The sequence below is a fragment of the Telmatherina bonti genome, assembly GCF_933228915.1.
Source record: "Telmatherina bonti genome assembly, chromosome: 19".
In the NCBI taxonomy this organism is placed as follows: Eukaryota; Metazoa; Chordata; class Actinopteri; order Atheriniformes; family Telmatherinidae; genus Telmatherina; species Telmatherina bonti.
The window spans coordinates 34,126,538-34,152,704 of NC_136617.1; the positions used below are offsets into that span (position 1 = coordinate 34,126,538).

The window sequence follows — 26,167 nt, forward strand, 5'->3', positions numbered from 1 at the left end:
ATTCATTTTGTTTTACATCATTGTAAATAAATTGAGACATTAAAGTGTTAAACTTGCCAGTTAACCAGGTCATTAACACAAAGTACACGTGTTGGTGGAAAGATTTGTGCAGTTTAATGAGAAAAGGATTTAGACCTTATTTTTAACTAGTCAACAATTTAATATCAACCAAGCAGGTAAACAAACACTGGATTTCTGTCTCCATGGAAGAGTAGACACTGTCCATTTGGTAGGAAGTTAGAAATGTTAAATAAATTCAGAACACTCAACAATGATGCCATGCTCAGTAAAATGACTAAAACAGTCAAAGTGGGATGCTGTGCAGGCTCTAAACCTAAACAAAATAACACACAAAAGAAGACGGAGCTGGAAATCAAGAAAGTAAAGTACATCAGTACCACAACAACGATAGCTAAAACAACCAAAAGATGTAAAAATCATTCCGCACATGTCTGAGCTTTAAATAAGGTGATAGGAGATCCCCCACCACCCGCTTCCATAAAATTAATCTATCTATACATAAATTGAAAAAATATTTTTAACACTCGGAGGGAAAATAAAATACTTACTGTACAGATATGAGAAGAAACTTTAAATTAAAGAGGGATGCTCCAGCTCCAACAATCCCTAGAAACTTCAGCAACAATCTTGATTTCGGTTTTCGCCATATAGTTATAAAAGTTTTAACTTCCAAGTTATTGATAACCAATTCTGATGGTAAGAAAAGCCGTAGAAAAATAAAGTACCGGTTATATTAATATTAAAAGACCAAATGCCCATTGATTGTTTTTCCTTAAAATCTCCATGCAAACCGGAGAGGAGTAAATCCAGGAATGCTGCACCCTGGTTACGACTAAAAAGATTTGTTCTTATTCAAAACTCCAGCAGCTGCTCTGATAGAAGTAAATGGAACAACAGGGGGATTGTTGGGAGTACTGGAAAAGTTCTTGGGAATTTCCTTGTGAAGCTGAACTCCAGTTGTGGAGGTAAAACTTGGTTTGGTGTTGAGCTCCTTCCCTCTGGTCAGGTCTGGTGTTTCACGTCCAAGGCAGGGGGTGGATAAACGGTCAGTGCTGAGGTAAAAGGGTGGGATGGAGACACAAGAAAGGAGGAATGTAGGAGGGGCAAAGTGTGGCTAAACCAAAGGAAAAGAGAAATATGGACAAGGAAAGGAAAGACAAAAAAAACAAATATTTACTGAATTTCATCAGCTGGAGTTTATAAATAATTAAAAAAAAAGAAGTTTAACCCTTTTAATCCAAGTCAACATCCTGCCATTATTTTTTCAGGACAGTTTTAGTTGTCAAATTATGAGGCTAGAATACTTTAAAATGAATCAACAAATATATCGCCATGAAATCCAAGTGAAACAACAAAACAAAGTTGATTACTAAAAGTTTAGAACATAGAAATAACACACAAGTGATGTAAATGGTGAGTTGTTCATCACAGTTTAATGGTATCAGCCATTTCCCAGTCCAGGTCCTCAGGACCGTCAACATCACGTATACATGGACACCGCTTTGTATCACGCCACCTAGACAAGCTGACGTCTCATCGCGCCGCCATCTTGGATGGGTCTCCATGCGCCTCCGATGCATTTATTTGTACCGTGTAGGTATAACCACAACAATAACTTCACCAGTTTTTACCTGATTTGGTTTGTTGGTTTGTTAGTTTGTTACAAAGGGAAGTGATGTTGTTATGATACAGATCACTGTAAAACATTTAAAAAAACCACATGCTTTTATGCTAAAATATTTTTTATGATGCTATTTACCAAAGACATAAGGTAGCTGCAATATAAATAAATATATAAATTAATTTGAGACCAACATTGATGATTGTTTATTGATGCATTTGGATTTTTCTATCTATTTTTATCTGGTCAAATAAATTTATATTCAACTTTGTGAAATGTAATTCAACACGATCTGCTTTCAATATTTCACTGGTTTTTGCAACCGTATGCTGAACAAAATACGGGAATGGTTGCTGCTTTCTCGAGACTACGGTTGACTCTTTCTTTAATTAATTAATTAATTAACCAATATAGAGTTACAGCTGTACAAAGTCTGAAAATTAAGTTTTATATCAAAATTGTAAAATTTAAACGTTAAGAATGAAACATGAACAAAAACAAAAAGAAAAAAAAGAGACAGTAAATGAATATAACCACATAAAACAACATAACTCAAAGACAAAACAAACAAAAGAAAAACACTTAAGAGCTCTGCTATACATTAAGTTTAAACTGTTTCCATAATTTAATTGTTTTTTGTTAATTTATTGTTTTTCTCTTTTAAATTCTCCATATTGTTCCAACACACCATAAAGGTCTGTTATGTAAAATGAGGGTAAAGTTTTATGCCAAGTCATTTTGTACAAGTATACTTTGCTAAAATAATTATTATTAGAGTTAATGTCTAGATAGATTTACTAGTAGATCTATGTTCCTACCATCACCCATGGTTGAGTTATTTTGTTTTATGTGGTTATATTCATATAACGTCTCTTTTTTTCTTTCTGTTTTTCTTCACGTTCCATTGTTAATTTTTAAATGTAAAATTCTGATACAATATTTTCAGACTTTGTACAACTGTGTCTCTATATTGATAAATTAATTGATATACGTCTATGCTCAGGACCTGTCCTGCATGTTTTCCAGGTAACCCTAACTTTAACACACCTGAATGTAATAAAGAGCTTGGAGTTCATTGATCTAACTCAGGTGTTTTGGAGGAGGAACATGCCTAGAAGGTGCTGGCAGGGGGTCCTGAGGACCTGGATTGGGAAACGTTTGTATGAGCATTAGTGTCCGGAGCTTTAAGCTTTAAACTCTAAGGATTAATCCACTGCAACAGTTAAAGTCCAATGATGTCCATCAGTCCTAAAAAATCTTATAATCATCAGATCAGAAGTTGGTTGATAACAGATGCTGAAGAGGTTACTCACCTTGTTACTCTGGTGTGATCTCTGTTTCCTGGTGAACAACCACTTTGGTGACAGACATGTCTGGATGCTGCTCTTTAGCCTCTTTAATGGCCTGAGCCAAAGCCTGAAGGACAAAGTCAAAGTCATGGTCATCAGATTTCCCTCTCAAAGTAAATATAATCCTTTTTATTCTCAAGTCCACCCCAAACCTGCTCAAGCTGCTTCTCTGGCCTCAAGTTTTATAGAAGTGAAAAATCTGCAGTTTCTTTGCCATGAAAGTTTGATCATTCTGCAGATATTTCTGCTTCAACCTTTCCTCACAAAAACATTTTTTTAAAATATATATCACTTTAAGACTTTGATTATTGTAATGCGCTTCATTTTAAATGTGTCTCAGACCTTCACTTTCTTGTCTTTAGTTAGTCCAAAGCGCTGCAGCCTCTCTTTTAATGTGCACATGCAGATCATATCACCCCAGCGCTTTTATCTCTTCCCTGGCTCTCGGTTCATTTTACAATCCAGTTTAAAAAATGAATTCTTGTTTTTATAGCAATAAACAGTCCATCCCATCTCTCACAACTTACTTTTACCCTTTAAGGTCCAGTAGGTGTGGGCATCTCTACCAGTTGGTTTCGGCATCTCTACCAGTTGGTTTGGGCATCTCTACCAGTAGGTGTGGGCATCTCTACCAGTTAGTTTAGGCATCTCTACCAGTTGGTTTGGGCATCTCTACCAGTTAGCTTAGGCATCTCTACCAGTTGTTTTGGGCATCTCTACCAGTTAGCTTAGGCATCTCTACCAGTTGGTTTGGGCATCTCTACCAGTTAGTTTGGCCATCTCTACCAGTTGGCTTGGGCATCTTTACCAGTTGGCTTAGGCATCTCTACCAGTTGGCTTAGGCATCTCTACCAGTAGGTGTGGGCATCTCTACCAGTTGGCTTAGGCATCTCTACCAGTTGGCTCAGGCATCTCTACCAGTTGGCTTAGGCATCTCTACCAGTAGGTGTGGGCATCTCTACCAGTAGGTGTGGGCATCTCTACCAGTTAGTTTAGGCATCTCTACCAGTTGGTTTGGGCATCTCTACCAGTTAGCTTAGGCATCTCTACCAGTTGTTTTGGGCATCTCTACCAGTTAGCTTAGGCATCTCTACCAGTTGGTTTGGGCATCTCTACCAGTTAGTTTGGCCATCTCTACCAGTTGGCTTGGGCATCTTTACCAGTTGGCTTAGGCATCTCTACCAGTTGGCTTAGGCATCTCTACCAGTTGGCTCAGGCATCTCTACCAGTTGGTTTGGGCATCTCTACCAGTTAGCTTAGGCATCTCTACCAGTTGTTTTGGGCATCTCTACCAGTTAGTTTGGCCATCTCTACCAGTTGGCTTGGGCATCTCTACCAGTTGGCTTAGGCATCTCTACCAGTAGGTGTGGGCATCTCTACCTGTTGGTTTGGGCATCTCTACCAGTTGGTTTTGGCATGTCTACCAGTTGGCTTGGGTATCTTTACCAGTTGGTTTGGACATCTCTACCAGTAAGTTTGGGCATCTCTACCAGTGGGTTTGGGCATCTTTACCAGTTGGTTTCGGCATCTCTACCAGTTGGTAAGGGCATCTCTACCAGTTGGCTCAGGCATCTCTACCAGTAGGTGTGGGCATCTCTACCAGTCGGTGTGGGCATCTCTACCAGTGTGCTTGGGCATCTCTACCTGTTGGTTTGGGCATCTGTACCAGTTGGCTTGGGTATCTTTACCAGTTGGTTTGGACATCTCTACCAGTAAGTTTGGGCATCTCTACCAGTGGGTTTGGGCATCTTTACCAGTTGGTTTCGGCATCTCTACCAGTTGGTAAGGGCATCTCTACCAGTTGGCTCAGGCATCTCTACCAGTAGGTGTGGGCATCTCTACCAGTTGGCTTGGGCATCTCTACCAGTTGGCTTAGGCATCTCTACCAGTTGGTTAGGGCATGTCTACCAGTTGGTTTGGGCATCTCTACCAGTTGGTTTAGGGATCTCTACCAGTAGGCTTAGGCATCTCTGCCAGTAGTTGTGGTCATCTCTACCAGTTAGTTTGGGCATCTCTACCAGTTGGTTTTGGCATGTCTACCAGTTGGCTTGGGTATCTTTACCAGTTGGTTTGGGCATCTCTACCAGTTAGTTGGGACATCTCTACCAGTTGGCTTGGGCATCTCTACCAGTTGGCTTAGGCATCTCTACCAGTTGGTTAGGGCATCTCTACCAGTTGGTTTGGGCATCTCTACCAGTTGGTTTAGGGATCTCTACCAGTAGGCTTAGGCATCTCTGCCAGTAGTTGTGGGCATCTCTACCAGTTAGTTTGGGCATCTTTACCAGTTGGTTTGGGCATCTCTACCAGTTGGTTTAGGGATCTCTACCAGTTGGCTTAGGCATCTCTACCAGTTGGTAAGGGCATCTTTACCAGTTGGTTTGGGCATCTCTACCAGTTGGTTTGGGCGTCTCTACCAGTGGGTTTAGGCATCTTTACCAGTTGGTTTGGGCATCTCTACCAGTTGGCTTGGGCATGTAAAAGTATGTGTTAAGTATGTGTTATAACACTACTGTTTCACTGTTGTTACGTGATTATTCACTTCTTTTTTAAATCTCAACCACTTGCTAAAGACATTTATTCTGTTTATTTTTGTCCAAAACAAACAGAAAAACATACAAAAAACACCTTTCTCTGGCCTTTTTTGTTTGTGTTAAAGTTAAAGAGTTAATCATAAGTAAGAATCTGATCTGAGGTCTCCAAATCAATGTAGCTCACAAGCAGCAGGTTTCAGTTTGATCAGTGGGGAGATTTGCTGCTGTTGGTTCTCCTAAGATGTGGAACAAATTAGCCTCCAAATCAACATTTTCCTGAATGTCTTACATTGGCAGGTTTTTCTACTGGAGAAATTAGGCCAACACATGAAGAAGTGGTGCATGTTCTGGTATCAGAATGATTGACATCTATCAAACTCTGACCTGCCTGTTGCTAAGAGCTAATTGGGCTAACCCCGAGCTAATCGGAGCTAACCAGCTAACAGGCTAAAGCTAAGAAACACCTCAAACGGCAGTTGTACCACACTCTGCCTTCTTTGCAGCCGGACATCGGGTACCAGTCAATCAACAAGCATATTTCTATGTGTAAACTAACATTTTTTCCATAAATATAATTTTTTCAAAATGATGTCTCTTTTTCTTTTAGGGTTGTGAGCAGTTGTCTTGGATCAAGCTAATGGGATAAGATGTGTGCTAGCTGTCAGACAAGATGCTGACTGCAGAAATTTTAGAACATCTTATCATCTTTTCACGTCCTTACCTTGTCATGATCGATTTCAGTGTCTCCAGTGATGACGATTCTCTTCTCGATGCGAGTCTCAGAGATCCCTCCTTTCACCGTCTGCAGAATGGACAACAAACTTAAACACCTGCTTGGAAGGGAAACATCCTTCCAGTTTTTCTTTTATGCATTTCTAGTGTTTTCAGCGAAGATTCGTGGCTGGGTGTGTGAACCTAGGATAGTTTCTGCCTTTAGGACTGAGGTGTTCAGACCTTTGTGATCTGGGTGGTGGTGGTGGTGCTGATGGTCTCAGAGGTGATGGTCTGGGCACTCAGAAGGACTCCCGAGTCTCTCTCGGCCACGGTGTCCACGGGCTGTAGAAGACAGATGTTTTCAGAGTTGAACAGAAACATATTAATTTAATATTTTACAACCTCAGAGAGAATTTATGTGTCTTCATTTTAAGCATTTCACTGTATAGGGAAGGACAGCCCAACCAAACCGTTCAGGAAACCAAACCGGCCCACTTAGAAAAAAATTCACTTATGTATGTGGAAATTACATTTCAAAGTCACCATATGGAGCCGATGATACAAAGTGGATTACAGAGAAAACACGCAATATATTGAAATGCTTTCTGGAAGGGAATATTTGCCTCCTGCATGGTGAATGGTCACCTAGCAATACTTAAAGTGAAGCATCATCACTGCGCATCTGTAGGCTCGACCTAACCAAGTTCAGTGCAGCAGCAAATCTTCACTAGCAGCATATTTATATATAAATATATAATGTATAAACAACATCTTCGAGTTGGGCCTGAGTCAAGTTCCTTAATGTTACTGCCTAACCACCTCATGTATAACTGAACAGAGATACATTCCAGCTCAAACGCTGCCTGGTCATACAAGGTCTGAGGGACATGAGTACTGTGAGAACAAATGGGCCACTGGAACACATTAAACGGCACTGGACATGAGATGTGAACAAGGCTACTATGCTAGTAACCCTACTGAGTGGGATAGATGAAGAGGTTGCTGGACATATGATACCACAGTGTAGATTAACATTAATAGCTCAGTGTTCCAATATCTGCAAATGGCAGCTGCTATCACAGTTGGAGACCAAGGAAAAAGATCATATCAATAGTATGGCAAGAGGGAGTCAGGTCAATTAACAGAAATTGGATACCAAGCCCCAGAGACAATAGAGAAAAATGAGAGAGTAACTGACCCGAAAGATAGGATCATGACTAAAACGTGAACCTGTCAACCCTGACACCCACTAGTGAGAATAAGTGATGCTAGCTGATGTGAATGCAGCAATAAGGGCAGCCTCTACTGCAACCATCACTGAAACCAATGAGCTGATATACTGTACAACAGCAGTAATCCTGGAGATACATACCACCAATAGGAAGGGCAAGGAGGAAGCACATTGTTGCTGTGAATGCAGCAATAAGTACACCACATAATAGCAAAGCCAGAGAACAAGATGGAGGAACCATCATGGGAGGAACCACTGTACCACCGACAGATTGTTGAAGTGGCCAAAATGAACAAATCCTACCAATGGCTAAAGGCGGCTGGACTGAAGGACAGCACAGAGGCACTAATCATGGTAGTACAAGAGCAAGCCTTGTGTACCAGGGTCATCCAGGCTCAGACCTACCATACCAGGCTGGACTCCAGGTGCAGACTGCAAAGAAACCCCTGAAACAATCCAGCACCTCACAGCAGGGTGCAAGATACTGGCAGGCAAAGAACTCATGGAGCGCCATCACCAAGTAGCTGGCATAGTGTACAGGAACATCTGTGCAGAATATGGACTGGAGACCCCCAAGTCCCAGTGGGACACTGCCCCCAAGTTGGTGGAGAATGAAAGAGCTACGATCCTCTGGGACTTCTAGGTGGTGGCCAACCAACCGGACATAGTGATCATGGATAAGCAGCAGAGGAAAGCCGTAGTGATCAATGTTTCCATCCCCAATGATGGAAATATCAGGAAAAAGGAGCATGAGAAGCTGGAGGAGTACCAAGGCCTCAAGGAAGAACAAGAGAAGGCCTGGAGGGTGAAAATAACAGTAGTACCCATAGTGATGGGAGCACTGGTATGAGACCTAAAAAAACCTTTAAAAAAAATGAAACCCTGAAAGTATATATTAAACTTGAAACCCTGACAAAGTTTTGAAACCTTGAAAAGTATTTTAAAAGTCTGAAAAACAAGTTTGAATCCCTGTGAGCTTTGGGTGCAACACAGGTTGCAATCACATGATTTTTGGCAGCATTCGCTTGTTGCTTTGGTTTAAAACTCTTAAACTTATTACGGCTGACAGGTTTACGTGCTTCATATATAAAAACACGCTGCATATAGGAAACAACAACATCAAGAAATATCCCCTGCATAATGAGTGTTCTGCACCTCCTCTTAATGAGCACAGTAACAGCCTCTCATCTTTAGATGATGTGTTTTCATTATTATAATTCAGAACTTATCAATAGCTTGTACTACCCTGCTGATAAGAAAGAAAATGTATGTGCCAGAAAGAGACAGAGCTGCCAGAGTCAGTTATAGGTATATGCATATTCTGGTAGTATGGTCTGCCATACCACACCCTGGACAGGTCACCAGTACATTGCAGCTTTGTGACCATATACAGAACATTTAAACATTACTGTTTGTTTTTGTTTTCTCTCTCTTTAATATACTTATTTATTTATCAGCAGGATAGTTTAGGCGTTTTGTAAGTAATGGAAACAAACTACAGGCGAGATGCTGTTACTGAGCTCCTTGAGATGGTGTGCTTTTCACAGCAGGGGAGCTTTTTTGCTGCAACACCTGTCCTCTGGGCAGATGTTTTCAGAGACGGACAGGAGTAAAGATAACAGAGGTGGGAAGTTTGAGTGATGTGATGGCAGGAAGACAAATTACATCAAGGAATATATTGTTCATTTATTTATTACATTTGACCTTAATCTTGCACAATATTGTAAAAAGGTCAGCTGATTTAAATTATAGACATATTCATAGTAGAAACTTCGACATCAGAACACCGTTGCTTGAGTGAATATGCAGCGTTTACTTTTTTGTTTATGAAGCCTTTTTTTTAAGTTGTTTTCACTTGGATCTTTCAACCAATCATTTCTCTGGTAAAGTATTAAGCCTGTTACACCCTCCAGGAGAAACGAGAAGTTGCTTCAACATGTAATACATAACAAGGTTCAAACTTAATGCTTGTAACATCCTTCATGAGAAGCAAGAAGTTTCTTCTTGTTTTATAGTCGGCGAAATGAAGAAAACTGTTCTATGTGATCTGGTCCATTCACACTCCACTAGAAGCCTTGTCTGCAGCGGGGCGGGGTTAGGGTTATTCAACCCATTCAACCACAGGTCAGTAAAATGTGGAGGTAGCTGCTGGGGGGTTTAACGGATCGTTTCAATAAAATAGCTGATCAAGGTGGTGAGGAAGTACGAAAATGTTTCCAAGACAAGGAATTTAAACACACACACACACACACACACACAGTCGCATGCTCATGCCACCCTGCCGTGGATGAATTATCTTGTTTTTTATGAAATAACAGCTGTGACACCCCCTCCCATAGACGAGGGGGCCATGTCCCCCACGCTGGAGATGTGGCTCCAACAGATACCTGGAGAAACATCATTTCCGTGTAGAAGAGCTCAGTCCTAGGAACAGCTAGGATACTGTAGGACCCTCAAAGCTCCCAGGTCTCTGGTAGAGAACCCGAGCTATACCATCCCCAGCATAGAATAGAATAGAATAGAATAGAATAGAATAGACTTTATTGTCACTGCACACAAGTTACAATGAAATTGTGCTTCAGTGTCATTCTGCACCATGGAGTGGAGACTCCCAAGTCTCAGGGGGAAACAACTCCCACGGTGGGGGAGAAAGAGGGGGCTAAGATGCTGTGGGACTTTATTCTATTCTATTCTATTCTATTGTATTCTATTCTATTCCACAGTCATTTAGCAGACACTTTTATCCAAAGCGACTTACATATGAGAGTGAGAACAACACAAGCAGGAAATCAAACAGTAGAGGACATCATAGGAAGGTACTGGTGAACTGGAGTGCAGTTGGTAGCATATTAGCATAATATTTGTTGCAAAGAACTGGGCTAAATTCTCCAACTCTTCCAACTAAGTGTGGAAGTGCTCCTTGAAGAGTCTTCAGCTTGCTTTTAAAAGTAGACAAGGACTCTGCTGATCGGACAGAGTTTCCAGTTTTAAACTGACAAGATGGTGGTGGCCAATTGGGCTGTGACGATATGCTTTAGCCCCGATTTGTTTGCATTCAATTACGATTTTTTGGGTGCCGATTCTATTTAAATTGCGATTCTCACAATTCTTTGATATTGCTGATTTTTGTAGACTAAAAAAAAATGTACAAAACTTTTTTTTGCTCGTCATTTTTCTTGACTTCAATTAGGAAAAAGCAACACAGTAGCCAGACCATCATTCTGCTGCTATAACGCCCAAGAAGGCAAGTAAAAACATCAATAAAAACAATAAAAATGATTAAAAAAAATTCATCCCATAAAATATCAGAATATTTAGTGCTCCATTCATGGTTGTTAGAGAAAAGTATGTTTTAGAATAAATATTAAGATACAGAACAGTTCTGCATGTTCATCCAGAAGTCAAATAACATTCACCTGTAAAGCGTATAAGGGACTTTAGGTTCATTCTGACATTGTACAAAAGAATGATTATCCTGAACTTTCTGTGGGTAGTGTGTCACTCTGGTCTGGATAATACTTTGCCAAGTATTGCTTTTTCTGTGTGTAGCTCCTTGCCTTCCCCTCACCTGTGCAGACTCGTATGTGATGGTCTTGGTTTCAGTGTGAACTAATGGGATGTCCTTGTAGGTCACAGTTCCTCGTAGGGAGTTGGTGACATCTGAGATGGTGACTGTCTGGGTCTTTAGCACAGGAGACTGCAGGAATCAGATCAATAGCAATAAACTCACTGAGGGTTTTATCTAGAAAAGTTGACATAAAGTTGACACATGGCAGCCTGATGTTCTAACACTGAAGACAGTTTATGCTAATCATGGAGTTTCTATGGTGATTCAGGGAACACAGATCCCTGTTAAAATATTTATGATGAACAATCTTTGTTCCGTATTTGTCTCTGTGGAATATAATTTTGATAAGAAGTCATTAGTAAAGTCGAAAGTTGACTATAAATCTCTGTAAGCATATCCATCTATTTTCTAGTCTAACCCAGGTGCTATGAGTCCAGATTCAGGGTTCATCCAGGTCAGGTCCCCAGTCCATTACAGGACCACAGCAAAATCGCGTTTAGATCTCTGAACACCCCATGTAGAGGTGAAGAGGCTTGTGAAGTTACGCTGATGGTAAAACAAAAAAGTTCAGTTTTAGTCTCATTTGAGCAGTGGACCTTCGTCCAGATTTCCTTTGGTGAACACAAGGAGAAACGTTTTTCCTCTGTAAAACCCAGTTTTGAACAGTCAGTCTTGTCCATCTCCAGTAACCTTTGGCATTTGATTTAACACTCTTCTTGTCTGGTCTAAGTAAGACTGTTCTGGTTTTCTTTGGGAGTTTCTCTTTGTGATGCCATGCTCTTTTCAGTTTTACATACATTTATTATTGATATTCTGAGTTTGTTTTATATCTGTTATGATCAATCTGGACTTCTGTAAATCTTTGTACCTGACCTACAGGTCTTTAGTCATGTTGTCAACGTCTGGACAGATTGTCTGGACAAGCATGTCTGACTTCCAGCTTCCAGCGGTGAGGATATTGGTGTGGCTACTAGGGGGGATGTTAATGTGGATGTTAGTGTGAATGTTAGTAAGGATTTAGTTAGCATGGATGTTAGTATGGATGCCGTGAAGATGTTAACAAGAATGTTGGTGGGGATATTAGCAAGGATTTAGTGTGGATGTTAAGATGTTAGTAAGGATTTAGGGTGAATGTTATTGTGGATGCTAGTAAGGATGTTAATGTGGATTTTGGTGTGGATGTTAGCATGGATGTTAGAAAGGATTTTAGCGTTGATGTTAGTAAGGATGTTAATGTGGAGGTTAGCCATTATGTTGGTGTTGATGTTAGTGAAAATGTTAATGTGGATGTGATTTAGTGTGGATGTTAGTAAGGATGTTAAAGTGGATGCTAGTGTGGATGTTAATGTTGGTGTGGATGTTAACGTGGATATTAGTAAGTATCAAAGTTAAAAGTGAAGCCTATGCAGAAGTGCATAAAACTGCAGTTCCCCCTTCATCCACTAGGGGCTGCAAAACAGAGCAAATCCCCATAGACTCCCATGTTAAAAAGGCCAACTTCACAGCAGAAATAAACATGTTTACAGTGGAAATAAACATGTTTACAGCCTGGTACAAAAAACATTTTCGGTTTAATAGGTCAGGTTTACCTTCATGACAACTGTGGGGGGAGTGAATTTTTATCTAACTCGCCCGTTTAAAAGTAATTTAATCTCGAAGTTCGGCATATTCGGGGCGTGTCCTTTTGATTGACAGGTACCCGATCTCCGGCTTCAAGTAAGAAGAACATAGAACAACCGTGGTTTTTAGCCGATTAACGTGACTTAGCTTTAGCCCGCTTACCTCCGTTAGCTGGTAAACTCCTGTTATCTCGGGGTTAGCTCGGTTAGCTCTTAGCTACAGAAAGCTCGGAGTTCGCTCGATGTCAGTCATTCACCATAACGCTCACAGCCCCCCTCTCAGCTCCACCTCTTTGCTCATATTTGTATTTTCCGGGCGAGACGACGCGCATGACGCTGCCAAGATGGCAATGGTAGGCACCGCCCACCGAGCTTCAATTCAGCTCTTCAGAAGCCTATGGGTGATGTCACAGAGGCTACGTCCATCTCTTTATATACAGTCTATGGTAAGGATGTTAGCGTGGATGTTAGCGTGGATATTAGTAAGGATGTTAGTAAGGATTCAGCGTAGATGTTAGCATGGATGTTGGCATGGATGTTAGCGTGGATAGTAGTAAGGGTGTTAGTAATGATTCAGCATGGATGTTAGTAAGGATGTTAATGTGGATGTTAGAATAGATGTTGACATAGATGTTAGCGCGGATGTTGGTGTTGATGTTAGTGAAAATGTTAATGTGGATGTGATTTAGTGTGGATGTTGGCGTGGATGCTAGTAAGGATGTTAGCATGTTATTGAATGATCATGTAATTCTGAAGGTATTGTACTAAAGGTTTCAACAATAAAACACTACAAAGAAGCAGACACACCTTTACAAGTGTTTGCAGTGATCCCTCTGGGGTTTTCCTCCATGTTAACAACAGTTTTAGTATACAATTTTATGTATTTCCCTCATTTTAACTTGCTGACTCTGATCACATCCCACCCAGTCTAGGTCAGTAAAGCTATTTTGTCAGGGGCTTTATGGCGCTCGTAGGGTTACCCATGGCAAACAGGTCTCTAGGGGATAGAGCAAACCATGCGTGGCTCAAAAACCCTGTGTGTGATGTGTACAAACATTGGAGAAAGGTATTCTTCCCTGAATGTAGGTCACTGGTGCCCCCATATGTAGCAAGGCACAGGGACAGGGCCCTTAAGGGTGTGCACAGAGTTGAGCTCCCGAAGGTGAGTGCCTGGTGACCACGTATTTCCCAGTCGGGCTACTTGGCACCCCCCTTCTCTGGATTTACCACCAATGGGATAGGCCATAGAGTCAGGTGCAATGTCAGCTGGGTGGCAGCAGATGGCGGGGACCCTTGGGTCTGATCCCAAGGAAGGCTAGAGATGTTGAGTCTGAGCGTGAACTATGTTCTGCACCTCTATTGCTATGGCGACCAGTTAGAGCTGTGTGCTTGTCATGGCAGTAATCCCAGAACTCATTGGTGGGTGAGTGAAGGATGCTGTCAAGCTGAAGAAGGAGTCCTCCCGGACCTTTTGGCTCACAGGACTCTGGAGGCAGCTGATGTGTATTGGTAGGTTAAGCAAAATGCAAGTTTAGCATTCGCTGAAGCAAAAAATCAGGCATAGGAGGAGTTTGGAGAGGCCATGGAGATCTACTCCCAGACGGCTTGAAGGAGATTCTGGACTGTCGTCCGGTGACTCAGGAAGGGGAAGCAGTGCTCAATCAACACTCAATCAAGACCTCCTCAATCCAACCAACAGATCTTCCAGTAAAGAGCTGGGGTACTCAGTAATGGGCTGTCCTGTCCCTGGGGCTGAAGTCACTGAGGTGGTTAAAAAGATCCTCAGTGGCAAGGCCCCAGGGGTGGATAAGAGCTGCCCAGAGTTCTTCAAAGCACTGGATGCTGTGGGACTGTCCTGGCTGACATGCCGACAGCATTGTTTAGACATCAGGGACAGTGCCTCTGGACTGGAAGACTGGGGTGGTGGTCCCCCTCTTTAAGAAAAAGGACCAGAGGGTGTCCTCCAAATACAGGGGGATCACACTCCTCAGCCTTCCTGGTAAAGTGTCTATTCAGGGGTCCCGGAGAGGAGGGTCTGTTGGACAGTTGGATCTCAGATTGAGGAGGAGCAGTGTGGTTTTTTTTTCCTAGACATGGAACAGTGGAAGACCTTTACACCCCCTTTAGGTTCCTAGAGGGGACAGTGGAATTAGCCAAGCAGTCTAAATGTGCTTTGTGGACTTGGAGTAGGCATGCGACCGGGACTCCTGTGGGGGATGTTCTGAGACTTTGGAGTACGGGTGGTCTGGTCCTTGAATGACCAGTGTCAGTGCTTGGTACACATTGCTGGCAGTAATTTGGATTTATTTCCAGCGGAAGTTGGACTCTGCCAAGGCTGCCATTTATCACAGATTCTGTTCAGAACTTTGATTGACAGCATGTCTAGGCGCAGCCGAGGTGTTGATGGGATCCAATTCGGAGGAGTTAGGATTGGATCTCTGCTTTTTGAAAATGGATGTGGTTCTCTTTGCTTTGTTGGATCGTGATCTCCAGCTATTGTTGTAGTGATTAGCAGCTGAATGTAAAGCGGTTGGGATGAAAATCATAAAACCCAAATCAGAGAGATCCCCCGCATTGAGAGTAGGCAGATGGGGTGGCTTGGGAATCTAGTCAGGATGCCACATGGTGAGGTGTTCTGCGTATGGCCCTCTGGTAGGAGACCCCATGGATGACCTCTTGGATGTCATTTTCTATCTCTGCAGAAGTACGATTTCTAAAATACCTTTATAATTTCTCATCAGCCATGGTTGACACCAATCATAGCCTAGTGATAGAGGTTATAACCTGACAGTGGTGAGCTGTGGCAGAATGTGGTGGAAATCGCCAGGTTAGACTACCATTAACCGATAAACAATAACAACTTCTGTCTTTTTATATAAATAATTTTTAAAAAATCCAGAAGTAATGCAGTTTTTTTTTTTTTTAACATGTTCAGATATAAAATAAAAAAAGGTATACAGCCTGCATGTAGATGGACATTATGGTATCTAGAGTATTCTAGGTATCAAAATTACAATAATGCAAAAGTTCCAAAAATCAGCTAATGATCAGGGGCCTCATTTATAAAAGCATAGCAACGACGACTATAGGTGGCGTACGCAATGGGGTGCAAAAAAACCTGTTTCTCTTTATAAATTAGGATCAACACTAAATTTGGAGCATGTGAGGGAGCATCTTGTCAACCCACATGTTGGCCCACATGACGATTCATCAGGGAAAAAAAACCAAACAAAGAGGAATTTTCTGAACTGTGAGGTAGAAATTCTGATACACAACGTTGTAAAATGTAAAAACATTTTATCTGGTGGACGGGATGGACATCACCAACACCAGTTTCCCGTTTCTCCAGATCTTGTGCGTACGGCAGGGTCAGAGTTGGCGTGGAAGTAGAGGCATTTTACCGCCAAGTTGTGTTTTTAAAAAATCCCAAAAGTTGAATATAACTGGCGTAAGCCGGGTTTTGTGCGTGCGACAGCTTTATAAATGAGGCCCCTGATCTTTGGTGTTCTTTATAAATGGGCTCTGAATCATCTCTGGATGTAGCTGTTGTTTTAGCTCATCCTTCCACAAGCTCTGCAGGGCTCGTCCAGCCTGGTTTGACTCACCGCTGGTTGCATCTGGCCGTTGATGCTGACTGAGCGGAGTGGTGAGTTAGTGGAAAGACGTTTGTCCCACTCACTGGGCCGAGGTTCTGGTACTGACTCCATAAAACTCCGCTTCAGCTCACTGATACTCGTGTGATGACGCATGATCTCCGTCTGGGTTTTATCCAGGTCCTGAAAGAAGGTTGCAGAAAACGTCATGTCAAAAGGAGGAAAGGAACAAGACGACACAGGGAAACTGATAACACGACAAGTTGAGTGTAAACAGAAGGAGAAACAACATGAGAACAGACAAACACAGTGTTTCACAATGACTGAAGTCAGGAAGACCGGACATGTGATGAGTTATTTGGAGTGGAACAGCCTGGTCTTAATGGTCTGTTGCTGTTCCAGAAGAACCAGTATATTCACTTAGCACTTAGTTTATGTAAAAATCTCTTCATGTGTGGAATGATAAGAGCTGGAAAGCAGCTGGGACATAGAGGATTACGGCTGGTTGGTTAGCTACCTCTGGTCAGTTACCTCCTTTGGTTAGAGATAACTAATAAAACAATAGTTTAGTGGCTCAGAAACGATGAATAATCACTGAGAGATGTGAACATGGGAAGTTAAAGAGGAAGTGTGACAGTATGAAAATCTTCTTTGATGTTTGAAGGGCAGCTTTAGCAGAACCAAAGTCCAGCTGGTGAATAACAGATTTATCCAGTTAGGGTTGGACGCCCTTTGTCACCAGTTCTGTTAATAACTTTAATGGGCAGAATTTAAAGGTGAAGCCATGGTGTTGAGGTGCAGGATGTCTGGAGTCTCCCTTCAGAGTAGAACTGCTTGTCCTCCACATCCAGAGGAGCAAGATTAGAGGGATCAGATATCTGGATAAGAGGCCTCCTGGGAGGATGCCCTGGAGGAGATTTGGGATGCACTGGAGTCCAACGGCTGGCCTGGGAATGCCTTGGGATTCCCCCGGATGGGCTGGAAGAAATGGCTGAAAAGAGGGAAATCTGGGTTTTCCAATTGGGCTGATGCAGATAGATGGATCAATGCATGGATAAATGAAATGGAAAAAAACAGATAAAACTGTTATAAACTTGTTTCTCGTGTTGAGAAAAACCGCATCAATGGATCGTTGTATTTTTCTTTTAACACTCCTCAGAGAGCACTTTGGTTTTGACAGAAACAGGCCGCTCCAGTCCAACAAACCCAACAACCAAACACAGTCATGTAATACCATCAAAATAAGGTTTTCAACATTTGGATGAGACACAAATGGAAGGGACATGAAATCAACGTCCCAGGGAAACTTCAATGCCAGGACAAACATCTTCACATTTTCACTTGACACATGAGGAGAGGGATGATGTCAGTATTACAGTATTATTACAGTAAGAACACTTTTACACAGATTATCATGCAGATATCAACAGTATGACCGTGTGACAGCTAAAGCACATCATCTTTTTTACTAAAGTCAACTGAACGAACAGAAACTACATGAACACATTGAGCTGGTCCTTTAAGGAGATGAACATCAAACTATACAAGTGAGGGACAGAAACATCAGCATGATGAGATAATACTGAGACATGTATGGTTGGGAAAGAAAAAAATAAAGTTTTTTTCAATCTCAAACTGAATTAATGACAAATGAAACCTCTCAGATACTGGCTATGCTTCCTGAATAAAATGATTGTAAAGAACATTTTAAACCCGCATGGTTCCTGCTTGGATAAATGAAAACATCTGAAATTAAAATGATTTTTGATGTCATTAATTGGATACAACAGCTTCTGGACAAGTTCTGGACAATGACCTCTTCATGTGAATCCTGTGTGTTGGAGCAGGAAACACCTTTGACCCTGGGGACAGTGGCTCTGGGGGACTGGGGTTTAGACCAAGAAAAGCTGACCAGAGCTCACATTATTATTAATAATAATAATAATAATAATAATAATAATAATCTATATCTCAACTCTGTCTTCAGTAATGTGTGTCCTGACAATGACATTGAACAATGTTATTTATTTTAGATATTCTTGCATGAGCTTGTTTTGGCACCAAATGAAACTGTAGTTTTTATAGTGAGATGTTTCCCAATCACACATTTCACCAGATGAAAAACTGAAGTGATGTAAAGCTACTTGCATGAGAATCAGACAGGAATATGGTGCATGCCAACCCTTTAGGATTAAGCTTCAAAGACAGACAGAAAGAAAAAGAAAGAAAGAAAGACAGAAAAAGAAAGAAAGGAAGAAAAAGAAAGAAAGAAACATGCAGAGAAACTGATCATGTAAAGTAAAAATGCACTATATTCATGCAGACAGAAAAAACAAAATCAGAGCAAATATTCTAAGACTGGAAATACAAACCTCCAACATTAAATTGCTATGTCTGATATAAATAGTTTCACCCTCAAGTCTCTTAGCTCTCTTCTGTGGAAAATGAGGAAAAGGGAAAAGCTGGTTGTAAGAGACACAGACTGTATTCAGATCCTCGTGACAATGCCTTCACAGCATCAGCAACGTGACAGTGGTATGATAAGAAACAGGAAAAACAGCCGCTGGTTGCAGGAATACTGATGTGCATGGAAAGCCAAGAACACGGCAGGAAATGCAAAGCATGCTGGGAAGATCATCACTGCTCGACTGGGTCAACAGAAAATCACACAACACAGCATAGTGTCATAATTATTATTCTTGATATTATTCTTGATCATAATTATTATGATTGATTGAAAAAGTTTATTTGAACATAATAAAATCTAACAACAAAACAAGAAAAGAAAAGCCAAAAAAACATAGAAATGAAAGATGACAAAACGTTCAAAAGGAGTGGGTAGAAGCATAAGCTGATATGTAATCCCACCCCAGTAATAAAAATAATCAGGAAACAGGCCATTATTTCATTTAGAAACTTGTAGTTGTCATAGAAACAAAAGAAACTGAAAATATAATTATGACTTTGAGAGAAAACTAATTATTCAAAATAATGTGTGAACAGAAAAAAATGGAATAAAGACCTGAAAAAAAGACCAAACTCTTCAAACTAGCTTTATTTTAACACATACTATATTAACTATGGTATATTTAAACAATTACACTCTCCAAAAAACTATTCACCAAATACAAATAAGTGTAATCTGGACTGTCGTAGTTAATTAAATAATATACTGTAGTGTCCAGTTTTTATGGTCACTGCAGCTGTAGGTTAAATCCAGCTGTTACTTACAGTAGAATTATAATTATTGTTAGTAGTTGTTGTATTAATTGTAATTAAAAACGAGCATATAAAAGAAAGCTGTCTTTTAACAGAAGGCAGAAGGTTGATGAGATGACATGTTTGCACTTTCATAAATATACTGAACAAACTTAAGTATTGAGTGTCACCATGATGACGAATTGTTCAGGAAAAGAAATAAAAAGTCATGATTTATTAACCATGCAGGAATGAGAGGTCAGCAAGAAGCCCGCTAACCTTCCTCACTCGAACCATTTCCATCTTTTTGTCCTGCAGAGAGTGCTGTTTTCCCTTTAGAAGAAAGACGCATTAAAATATTTGTACAACATCTGTAGTAGATTGAAACTAAAATGCATCGAGGATTTTACGGAAAGTTAAAACTTCTGACTGAAACATGAAAAAACAAACTTAAGAATCAGATTTGATAAGTTCAGAAATTATATTTCAGTCTAAAAAGACAAAACTTACATTTAAAACTTTCCTTTAATAATACTTTCATATCTAAATCAGTCTGTATTGTAACTTTTTGAAGCTGTTTAAAGTTTTATAAATTTCTAAAACAACAAAAAAACAAATAAAAAGATGTTTTTTCTTTAATGTATACTTTGTTGTCTATAGGTAACAAAGCACAAAAATGTTCTAAAAAGATCATTATAAAGATGAAATGTCTTTAGTTCAGTACGTACATCTTCAAATATTAAACTAGCTGATTTTTCCTACTGACATTCAGGCCGTTACACCCGGAAATAATTATTCTTATTTTACTGAACAAAGCAGATCTTCTGTTTTCTCCACAGCAGAGTAAAGCTAAAGAGACTGGTCCCAATTAGCAGCAAAACACTAAAACACTATACCCAAATGAAAATTTCACACCATTAAGCCCCTATCAATCTGTCCTAGCTGTATTTCTTCTCTTTCATGCAGGTTTAACCCTTCTGTTCTCACATTGATCCCCTCTGGTGACCTCCATTGTCAAAAATATCCATGGACAAAAAACTGAAATAAATAACTACAGGCCAGCTCAAAATGACCAAACCATTAATCATCTTAAAGAATTCAACCCTCTGAATTCCAGTTTAACCATGTGAGTCATGTCAGTAGGCTTGATAGTAATTCAGTTGTTTTTTTTTTTTTACCAATACTAACCGAGACTATTCAAATAACAAAACTGGCATTTAATGGTTTTAAATCCCCCAAAAAACGGAAAGTTTTGTACATTTAAGCAGTTCTGAACTTGTTTAGGTGATGAATGAAACAGAAAGCAGAAAAATGATTGATGATTTGATAGTAGGGTTTTGTTTGTGGACATTTTTGGCCATGAAGGTCAACAAGTGTGTCAAGTCAGTATAAAAATGTTACAAGAGAAACAAACTGGATTTTTTTTTTTTTTTTTAAAAATGCTAAAAATACAACTTTATTTATTTAACTAAATTCATTTTATATGTCGTGACAGAGGAAAGATGATCATCAAATTTTATGAAAAGAAGAAAAATATGGAGAGAGGTGTTAAGATGTTGTCTGATGGTCCTTCAGGTAAAACCAACCTGGTTCTTCCTCTCCCCCCCGGTCACTGATGGAGAGTGTCTCCTCTCTCTCCGGGCAATGGTCTGGTTGTATACACAGAACTCACATACTAAGTATTCATTTCTACAAAAACACAGGACTACAGCCTGCCTGGTGTGTCAGTTTCCACTGATGTTACTATTCCTGATTTGATTTATACATGCAGGACATCTCAACTCATTATTTATCTCCAAACATGAAGTTTGTATTCTGTAAGTATTCTAGTAGAAAGTAATCAGTGTGAAGTTGTTTCAGATTGATCTGTTAACAGAGTGAAAACTCAACGTTCCAAATTAACCAGAATTTTAAGAATACGTTACCTTGATTTCCGGAGTAGACCCTGGCTTTGGGCTGTGGCTCTTGGCGTGTTCTGGCTTACAATCGGCCTTTACCTCCAGCTTACTGACTGCGTAGTGTTGGCTTCTGGGTGTAGAGCCATCGTGATGGTCATGGCGAGGCAGTGTGGGCAGCAGCGGGGATGGCATTGCCTCTCCTGGAGACACCGGTGACATAACAGGGGCACTGACTGGACGACTGGATTTGTTGTCAGGAGTAGACACCATTGCTGAGGTGGACAGAGAGAAAACCATAATTAAGGCATCAGTGTGACATATATAAGTTTATCTAACCCTGCAAAGCCTTGATCTGGATGTAACCTGGTCCAAATGTGACTGAAAAGTTTATATTCTAATCTATATTCTATGTTGTTGTGTTTTCTTTTTCTTCTCTCTCTTTATTTATCCATCCATCCATCCATCCATCCATCCATCCATCTTCTGCCGCTTATCCGGGGTCAGGTCGCGGGGGCAGCAGCCTAAGCAGGGAAGCCCAGACTTCCCTCTCCCCAGCCACATTTGCCAACTCTGCGGGGGGGATCCCGAGGCGTTCCCAGGCCAGCCAAGAGATATAATCCCTCCAGCGTGTCCTGGGTCTTCCCCGGGGTCTCCTCCCAGAGGGACGTGCCTGGAACACCTCACCAGGGAGGTCCAGGAGGCATCCTGACCAGATGCCCGAGCCACCTCAACTGGTTCCTCTCTATGCGGAGGAGCAGCGGCTCTACTCTGATCTCCTCCCGGATGACCGAGCTCCTCACCGGGAGAGCCCGGCCACCCTGCGGAGGAAACTCATTTCAGCCGCCTGTATACGAGATCTCGTTCTTTCGGTCACGACCCACAGCTCATGACCATAGGTGAGGGTAGGAACGTAGATCGACTGATAAATCGAGAGCTTCACCTTCTGGCTCAGCTCCTTCTTCACCACGACAGACCGGCGCAGAGTCCGCATTACTGCAGACGCCGCACCGATCCGTCTGTCGATCTCGCGCTCCATCCTTCCCTCACTCGTGAACAAGACCCCGAGATATTTAAACTCCTCCACTTGAGGCAGGACCTGACTCCCGACCCGGAGAGGACAATCCACCCTATTCCGGCTGAGGACCATGGTCTCAGATTTGGAGGTGCTGATTCTCATCCCAGCCGCTTCACACTCGGCCGCGAATCGCTCAAGCGAGAGCTGGAGATCACGACCAGATGAAGCCAACAGGACCACGTCATCTGCAAAAAGCAGGGACCCAATCCTGAGGCCAGTAAGTCGGATCCCCTCAACACCTCGGCTGCACCTAGAAATTCTGTCCATATAAGTTATGAACAGAATCGGTGATAAAGGGCAGCCTTGGCGGAGTCCAACCCTCACTGGACACGAATCCGACTTACTACCGGCAATGCGGACCAAGCTCTGACACCTGTCGTACAGGGACCGGACAGCTCGTACAAGGGGGTCCGGTACCCCATACTCCCGCAGTACTCCCCACATTTGACCGGGGGACACGGTCGAACGCCTTCTCCAGGTCCACAAAACACATGTAGACTGGTTGGGCAAACTCCCATGCCCCCTCCAGGACCCCAAAGAGGGTATAGAGCTGGTCCACGGTTCCGAGACCAGGACGAAAACCACACTGCTCCTCCTCAATCCGAAATTTGACTATCCGGCGGACCCTCCTCTCCAGGACCCCTGAATAGACCTTACCAGGGAGGCTGAGGAGTGTGATTCCCCTGTAATTGGAACACACCCTCCGGTCCCCCTTCTTAAAAAGGGGGACCACCCCAGTCTGCCAGTCCAGAGGCACTGTTCCTGATGTCCACGTGATGCTGCAGAGGCGTGTCAGCCAGGACAGCCCCATAGCATCCAGAGCCTTAAGGAACTCCGGGCGGATCTCATCCACCCCCGGGGCCTTGCCGCCAAGGAGCTTTTTGACCACCTCAGCGACTTCAGCCCCAGAGATAGGAGAGTCCACCCCTGAGTCCACCAGCTCTGCTCCCTCATCGGAAGACGTGTTGGTAGGATTGAGGATGTTTTCGAAGTATTCCTTCCACTGACCCACAACGTCCTGAGTTGAGGTCAGCAGCACGTTTGGGCCTGCCAGACCTGCTTGGCGCCTCTCACCATGAGCAACTCCAGTGTGGAAGAAGGTCCAACCCATTCTCGTGGGTACTGCTTATAGAGCCCATGCCATGCGTTAAGTTGAGTCCAACTATATCTATCCAGAACCGCTCAGCCTCGTGCACAAGCTCAGGTTGCTGGGGATCGGACCACCAGGGTCGCCGCCTCCTGCTGCGGCCCAGCTCACATTGCACCCGACCCCTACGGCTCCTCCCACAGTGGTGAGCCCACAGGAGGAGAGGCCCATGTAACCTTTTCAGGCTGAGCTCGACTGGGCCCCACGGGCAAAGGCCCGGCCACCAGACGCTTACTCTCTTGCCCCACCCCCAGGCTTGGTTCTAGAGGGGGCCCCGGTGACCCGTGTCCTGACTAGGGAAAATTTCCACCCTTGGTCGTTGTCATCATAGGGGTCTTTGAGCTGCACTCGGTCTGGTCCCTCCCCTACACACCTGTTTGCCATGGGTGACCCTACCAGGGGCATAAAGCCCCCGACAACATAGCTGCTAGGATCTTTAGGACACGCAAATTACTCCACCATGATAAAAAATGAAAAAATAGTAAGATAAGTTCATATTTTAATGTGAGGTCCCTTTAACAAAATGTAAAATAAAAAAGTACCCAATTTTTTAAGGATATTAATAGTTTATTACAATGTGATATTTCAAAGATAGTTTGCACTATAAAGTGATACCAAATGTCTCTGTATGTATCATATATGTAACGTTGGGTTCTTATGTCATGTTGGGTTCTTCTGGGTTCATGTGGTTCCCGGTTTGGCGGTGTTGTTCCCCACTGCTGAACTGGGATAAACAGGTGGCTCATGGTGTTTTCTGGTTTGGTTGTCTTAAACCCAAACACACAGCACACAATTTCTCTGCTTATTTAAACAATTACTGCTGCTATTAGCATTTTGCAGTGTTTATAATACATATACTGTATTTATAATGGTATATGACCTGTTGTTGTTTGTATATTATTGCATATTATTGTAAAAATGTACGTTGTGTTTTATATTTTTATATATTTATAGTATTTTTTATATTCATCTAATGTACACTGTGGGTTAAGGGAAATGCAATTTCGACCTCGACTATAAGGAAAATGAGTGTACCTCCATCCAGACTGCGGGAGTTCCTCTTGCTGGAGGTGCGCTGAAACAGCGGAGCTGGTCGGTCAATTAGTGAGCTGGCCTGTCTGGTCTGAGCTTGAGTCCGTCCGCTGTAACGAAACTTGGAGCCCAGTGCCAGGAACTTCCTGGGAGTAGTGGCCATTTCAGTGGAAGTCAGCCTGTAGACAGAAAACTTAAGCTTTATCTGACTCCAGGTCAGCCAGCAACAGAGGTGTAGAAAGGACAAGTACTGTCCGGCAGCCCTTTCCAACCGGTCACTAAACCAGGTGAATTTAATCAGCTCAGCTCCACTGCAGGTAGGCGAGCCTTTTAGTGAAAACACCTGTTCTAGACGCATCGGTAGATCCAAAAACATGGCAGGACTTCTACTTTAATTTTACTTCTACTTCTACTCTATTCACCTCTGGCCAGCAACACTGCTGGCTGAGAACACATTGGGCCCAGTCTACTGAGATTCTGATTTGCGAACAAGGTCGGATTATCCAATGGGCATTATCCAGGGGCCCATGCAGGGCAAACACCAGCAGTTTGGACATGAAAAAAAATTAACATAAAATCTACATAGTAATACAACAGTGTCTATTGTATTTCTATTGTATTGTGTATTGGCTGAGAGATGTTAAAAATGTTGTTTCATAGTGTATCATTCACAATTTTCACAATGTTGCGGTGGGGAAGGGGGCCCCTGGAACACTCTGGGCCCAGGGGCCTGTGCCCTTTTAATCCGGCCCTGTTTGCAAGTAGTAATTTGCATGAGCAATCTAGAATTTTGCACATGGGACTGAACCCCGGTTTGCAGGATATTTGATAAGAGGGATTGCGTAAATGGATATGAAATGTGCGCATTTAGTGGTTTCCAGCATGGCGAGTTTGGAGAGAAAACATGACCTACAGCAGAGAAATCTAACTGCCACACAATAAATGCTGTGTGGGAGCAAATTTATGAAAAAGTTTATATTACTTGAGTTTCATGAGTTGGGTTGGGGGCCACCAGCGGTTACCTACCTACATTAAAGGCGAACAGTAAAACAATGTGAACAGTGAGTGAAGTAGAAAGACAGTATAAAGACAATATGCAAACAATAGAAATATCCTACTGGCATTTAATAAAACAGGTGGTTATTGCAGGTGCTAAATTAATATATTTACATTTTCTCTTTCCAACACACAGAATAGCGTGTGAACCCCCCTTATATCACATATTTATTGCGGCAGACATGCTGGATGAATGGAAAGATGCAACCCTCAGTGCATGCTGTTAGTAAATCAGTTTGTACATTTTTTGCATGTGCAGTGAGTTTGTACATGTACATGTTTGTCGATCCGGCTCACTGTGTGCAGGCCTCAGAGATGGGAGCCTCATTTCATTTCCAAATGAGGTCCAATTCCAGACCCACAGTGCGAGTGGCACAAAGCAAAAAGGACACAATATTCTATAAACCAAGAGAAATCATCTTTATTTAAACAATTTGTTCATTTTTGCCTTGTTTGGTGCCTCATGATGTTTGTTATCTAATGGTGTTAAATTTATCAGAAACTGTAGCGTGTT

General features: G+C 42.0%; 1 protein-coding gene across 1 annotated transcript in view; it reads right to left on the reverse strand.

The window, feature by feature from the left end:
- Positions 1-2,959: 2,959 nt before the first annotated feature.
- Positions 2,960-26,167, reverse strand: part of epb41a (erythrocyte membrane protein band 4.1a) — a gene marked incomplete at both ends in the record, with an annotated part of 35,587 nt that continues 12,379 nt past the window's right edge. Inside the window, 10 exons of the mRNA XM_079258561.1 lie at positions 2,960-3,058; positions 6,244-6,324; positions 6,477-6,578; positions 11,036-11,164; positions 16,260-16,430; positions 18,620-18,682; positions 19,725-19,769; positions 21,032-21,094; positions 21,371-21,615; positions 24,601-24,776. Of these exons, the coding sequence (XP_079114687.1) occupies positions 2,960-3,058; positions 6,244-6,324; positions 6,477-6,578; positions 11,036-11,164; positions 16,260-16,430; positions 18,620-18,682; positions 19,725-19,769; positions 21,032-21,094; positions 21,371-21,615; positions 24,601-24,776 (1,174 nt within the window). The remainder of the gene's footprint in view (positions 3,059-6,243; positions 6,325-6,476; positions 6,579-11,035; positions 11,165-16,259; positions 16,431-18,619; positions 18,683-19,724; positions 19,770-21,031; positions 21,095-21,370; positions 21,616-24,600; positions 24,777-26,167) is intronic.